Raw genomic sequence first — 4955 nt, forward strand, 5'->3', positions numbered from 1 at the left:
AAGAACAAAACAAGCAAAGGAAAGAAAAAAGAGAAAGAAGCAAACCAAAAAACAGATTCTTAACTATAGAGAACAAACTGATGGTGAACAGAGGGGAGGTAGGTAGGGGGATGGGTGAAATAGGTGATGGGGATTAAGGAACACCCTTGCTGCGATGAGCACCCATGATGTATGGAAGTGTTGACTAACTACACTGGACACCTGAAACTAATATTACATTGTACCTTAACCTATGGGATTTAAATAAAAACTATAAAAAAATTCTGTCCATTTTTATTTTATTTCATTGTATTTGCTTTTTTATTACTGGGATTTGAGACTACTTTATGTATCCAAAATAGGAGCCCTTTACTGATAAGGACTGATGCAATTTGAAATCCTTTCTCCAAGTCTATGACTTGTCTTTTTTTTTTTTTTTTTTTTTTTTGGACTTGTCTTGTTTTCTGGAATAAAAAACTTGAACTAATACTCGTTTCAGTCATATTTAATGTAATACATCTATCCTTTGTTCAATAGCATACTACTTGACTATTGTAGCTGTATAGTGAATCTGGAAAGAAGGTAGAGTGAGTGCTCCAATTTTGTTGATCTGCTTCAAAATTGTTTTAGTTATTCTAGTTTTTTGTTTTTTTTTTTACTTGCCATGTAAATTTTACAATGAGCTTGCCAATTTTTATAAAAATTCTTTCTGGAATTTTGACTGAAATTTAACAGACATCTTTAAATTATCTAGGCCTCCAATCTATGAACATGGTAAAATTCTCCATTTATCTAGATCTGCTTTGATTTATTTAATCCATTTTTCAGCGTATCTTGCACATAGCCTGCAAAATTTATACTTAAATAGTTCATGTTGGTTGTGCTACTGCAAGCAGTATTGTTTTAAATTCTAATTTCTAAATGTTTATTAAAATTACATAGAATTATGATAGATTTTTGTACATTGACTTTGTTTCTTTAGAACTTGATAAACTTGTTAGTTCTGTACCTTCTTGCCAGATTCTCTGGGATTTTCTAAGTAGAAAGTTGTGTCTTCTCTGAATTGAGAGAATTTTATTTATTTCATTCCAACTGGTATATTTTTCATTTATTTTTCTTGCCTTAGGGTACTGATGTCTATCATGATGTTGGATAGAAGTATTAAGAGGGGACATCCTTGCGTTATTTCTAATCTTGGAGAAAAGCATTCAGTCTTCCACCATGAAGTGTGAAGCTAGCTGTAAGTTTTTCATGGATGTCTTTTACTATGTTTAGGAAATTCTCCACCATTAAGAGTTTGCTGAAATTTTAGCATAAATATATGATGAATTTTTGTCAAGGGTTTTTCTGCATCTATTGAGGTGATTATATGATTTGTAGTCCTGAGTCTATTAAATACAGAGAATTACATTGATTTTGAAGGTTGAGCTAACTTTGGGTTTAATAGGAAAAGATTTACGATATTGTAAATGTGGTCAGAGAACTAAAAGAAACTAGGTCGAAAGAATTAAAAGGGAAAAAAGAATTAAGGAAAGTATGAGAACAATGTGTCACCAAATATGGAATCGTAATAAAGAAATGAAATTGTTTTTAATAACAGAAATAGAAATTCTTGTGTTGAAAAGAAAAATAAATAAAATAGAATGTTTAATAAGTGGATCAATAGCAGATAGAAGCTGGCAGAAAAAAAAAAATCAGTAAGCTTTAAGATAGTCAGTTGAGAACCTCCAGCCTGAAAAACAGAATTTTATTTTAATCATTAAAAATAAATGGTCTCAAAGAACAGGGGATACTGCAAGAGCACCAACATACACCTAATGAGAGCAGAGAAAGGGGCAGAAAGGATATTTGAAAAGACAATAGCCCAAAACTCCCCAAATCAGGGGAGAGGAATGGACATTCATATGGATTCAGAATTTTTGACATAGTGAGACTCAAAATTTTACCAGATTTGTACATTAACAAATTCATTGTATTGCATACAAGTAAGTTATTAATAACCATTGTAATTCTTGGTGCTTTAACTTTAAACATTGTTACATTTTTATTTAAGTGAATAAATATGTGCCTTGTCATCTTTTTCTTTTTCCTGTATTGTGTAATATGTTTTCTGTATTAAACTGTCATATAGGGCTCATTAATATGGAAATTTGGCTAGGAAAATAAATACCCATATAAAGACATGTTGATGGTGTTTTTTTTTTCTATCAAGATTTTATTTAAATTCAAGTTAGTTAACATATAGTATAGCATTAGTTTCAGGGATCACTTACATGCAATACCCAGTGCTCATCGCAGGTGCGCTCCTTCATGCCCATCATCTGTTTACCCCACCCCACCCCCCATTTCCCCGCCTGTAACCCTCAGTTTGTTCCCTATGCTTAAGAGTCTCTTTTGGCTTACATTTTTTTTTAAGATTTTATTTATTTGTCAGAGATAGAGAGCGCGCGTGCACGAGCAGGGGGAGCAGCAGGCAGAAGGGGAGAGAGAAGCTCCTGCCGAGCAAGGAGCCCAATGTGGGACTTGATCTGAGGACTCTGGGATCATGACCTGAGCTGAAGGCAGCCGCTTAACTGACTGAGCCACCCAGGTGTCCCTTAGCTTGCATTTTTACTGAAAAGAAGAACGGATAAAAATCAATTATAAATCTACATTCAAAGAATTTTGCAAGTATTTTCATAAAGCTTACATTTTTAAATATAAAGCATTGCTTTTCATATGCAAAAAGATAATGTAAAAACAATTATTAAAAACCAGACATATGAGGTCCCTGGCTGGCTCAGTCGGTTGCTCAGGTCATGATCCCAGGGTCCTGGAATCAAGCCCAACATTAGTCTTTCTGCTCACTAGAGAGCCTGCTTCTCCCTCTCCCTGTGCTGCACACCACCCCCCACCATTTGTGCTCCTTCTTTTCCTCTCCCCGTCAATAAATAAAAATCTAAAAAAAGAAACCTAGACATATATAGGTTTTTTTCCATTAAGTCAACTATTTATGTATGATAAGATTGTGCTCTCAGACACCAAATAATTGTTTTAAATTCTACTGTAACAACAGACCTTCTCATGTATGTCTTAACTACTTTTTTCTTCTATGATGTGTATGTGGATTTCATGAGTTTCTCATGAATTATTTATGTGTGCCTGTGCTACATACCTGTGAGTATACATGTTCATGTGGGAGTGCAGATGAATGTGTTTATTAAGAAGAATTTTTAAGATAAGAACATATTTATGGGTGATTCTTAACCTATTATTCTTAGGTATCATATTTTTAAAGATGTAAACTTTGTAAAAAACATATGTAAATTGTGTAAACTTAATCAATATCTGGGACTATTACTATAAGAAATTAGAAACATTGGGTGCCTGGGTGGCTAAGTGGGTTAAAGCCTCTGCCTTCAGCTTGGGTATGATCCCAAGGTCCTGGATTCAAGCCCCATATCGGACTTTCTGCTCAGTGGGGAGCCTGCTTCCCCCTTCTCTCTCTCCCTCTCTCTCTTTCTCTCTGCCTGCCTCTCTGCCTACTTGTGATCTCTGCCTGTCAAATAAATAAATAAATAAATCTGAAAGAAAGAAAAGAAAGAAAGAAAGAAAGAAAGAAAGAAAGAAAGAAAGAAAGAAAGAAAATTTACCTGGGCCAGTCAGGTAAATATTTTCTCTAGATAGATCTGAGATGGATGAAAGTGCCTTATTGTAGCTCTTTGTAGTTAAAATATGAATCCTATAGAAGACTTTGCCTTCTCCACAGCCTTTTTAAAGGCACTCTTGACCTCTTTGTTCCTCAGGCTATAGACCACTGGGTTTAGCATGGGGATAACCATGGTATAGAACATGGATGCCACTTTGTCCGTGTCCATGGAATGGCTGGAGCTAGGCTGTAAGTACATGAAGGTGCCTGTCCCATAGAAGATGAACACTGTAGTGAGGTGGGAGGCACAGGTGGAAAAGGCCTTCTGGCGTCCTTCAGATGAGTGCATCCTCAGAATAGTGATAAATATAAACAGGTAGGAGATCAAGATGACGAAGACAGAAAAGAGGACATTGAAGCCCACCACCAAAAAAATAACCATCTCACTGATGTAGTTGTCTGAACATGAGAGAGCCAGGAGAGGAGGAGCATCACAGAAGAAGTGATCAACCACATCAGCTCTACAGAAGGAGAGCCTGAAAATATTCCCGGTGTGGATGGAGGCATTCAGGAAGCCACAGACGTAGCAGCCCATGACCAGACGAGCACACACCCCTGTTGTCATGGTGATGGTGTAATAGAGGGGTTTGCACACTGCTGCATAGCGGTCATAGGCCATTGAGGCCAAGAGGAAACTTTCTGCAGTGATAAAGGCTACAAGAAAAAAGAACTGGGTGACACAAGCATTGTATGAGATGACCTTGTCTCCTATAAGTAATCCAGCCATGACCTTGGGAGTGACAGCTGTAGAGTAACCAAAGTCCACCAGAGACAGGTTACTGAGGAAAAAGTACATGGGAGTGTGGAGATGGGAGTCCAAGAGAATCAGTACCATCATGCCCAGGTTCCCAGCCAGAGTGGTGAGGTAGATGAGGGAGAAGATTAAGAAGAGAGGAATCTGCAGTTTCGGGTCATTGGTTAAGCCCACAAGAATGAACTCAGTCACCTCTGTACTGTTCTCCATGAGAGTCAGTTGGGAATTATGTGCCTGCCCTGTAGCAGTGAGAAAATCGGATCAGAATTATAAACTGCTGAAATCAGTTGGCATGTCCACTCTGTGCCTTATTTTGGTATTGCAAGAACTTGTTTCCAGGACACTCTAGGAACTAAAGCATGATTGTGACAACAAAATGCAATCTTAAATTATTATAGAATATGCCAGAAAAAGGATTTGGAGATAATGCATCCCAATCTCTTAACTTCATAGAAGACTGAATTAAGACAAAAGAAAGAAAAGAAAGGACTTATGTAATGTCACCAAGTTGTTGCTAACTGGAACAGCTCAGAC

At 36.8% G+C, this 4955-nt stretch overlaps 1 protein-coding gene across 1 annotated transcript; it reads right to left on the minus strand.

The window, feature by feature from the left end:
- Positions 1–3686: 3686 nt before the first annotated feature.
- On the minus strand, positions 3687–4634 carry LOC131822694 (olfactory receptor 5B12-like). The gene has a single exon (XM_059158981.1). The coding sequence runs from the start codon at positions 4629–4631 to the stop codon at positions 3687–3689; it is 945 nt and encodes a 314-aa protein (XP_059014964.1). The 5' UTR covers positions 4632–4634.
- Between the last annotated feature and the right edge of the window lie 321 nt (positions 4635–4955).

Source organism: Mustela lutreola, chromosome 1 (genome assembly GCF_030435805.1).
Source record: "Mustela lutreola isolate mMusLut2 chromosome 1, mMusLut2.pri, whole genome shotgun sequence".
Classification (NCBI taxonomy): domain Eukaryota; kingdom Metazoa; phylum Chordata; class Mammalia; order Carnivora; family Mustelidae; genus Mustela; species Mustela lutreola.

What these genes read in the sequence shown, in the direction of transcription:
- LOC131822694 (XM_059158981.1), bottom strand. Translation starts at nt 4,631, where the DNA reads ATGGAGAACAGTACAGAGGTGACTGAGTTCATTCTTGTGGGCTTAACC.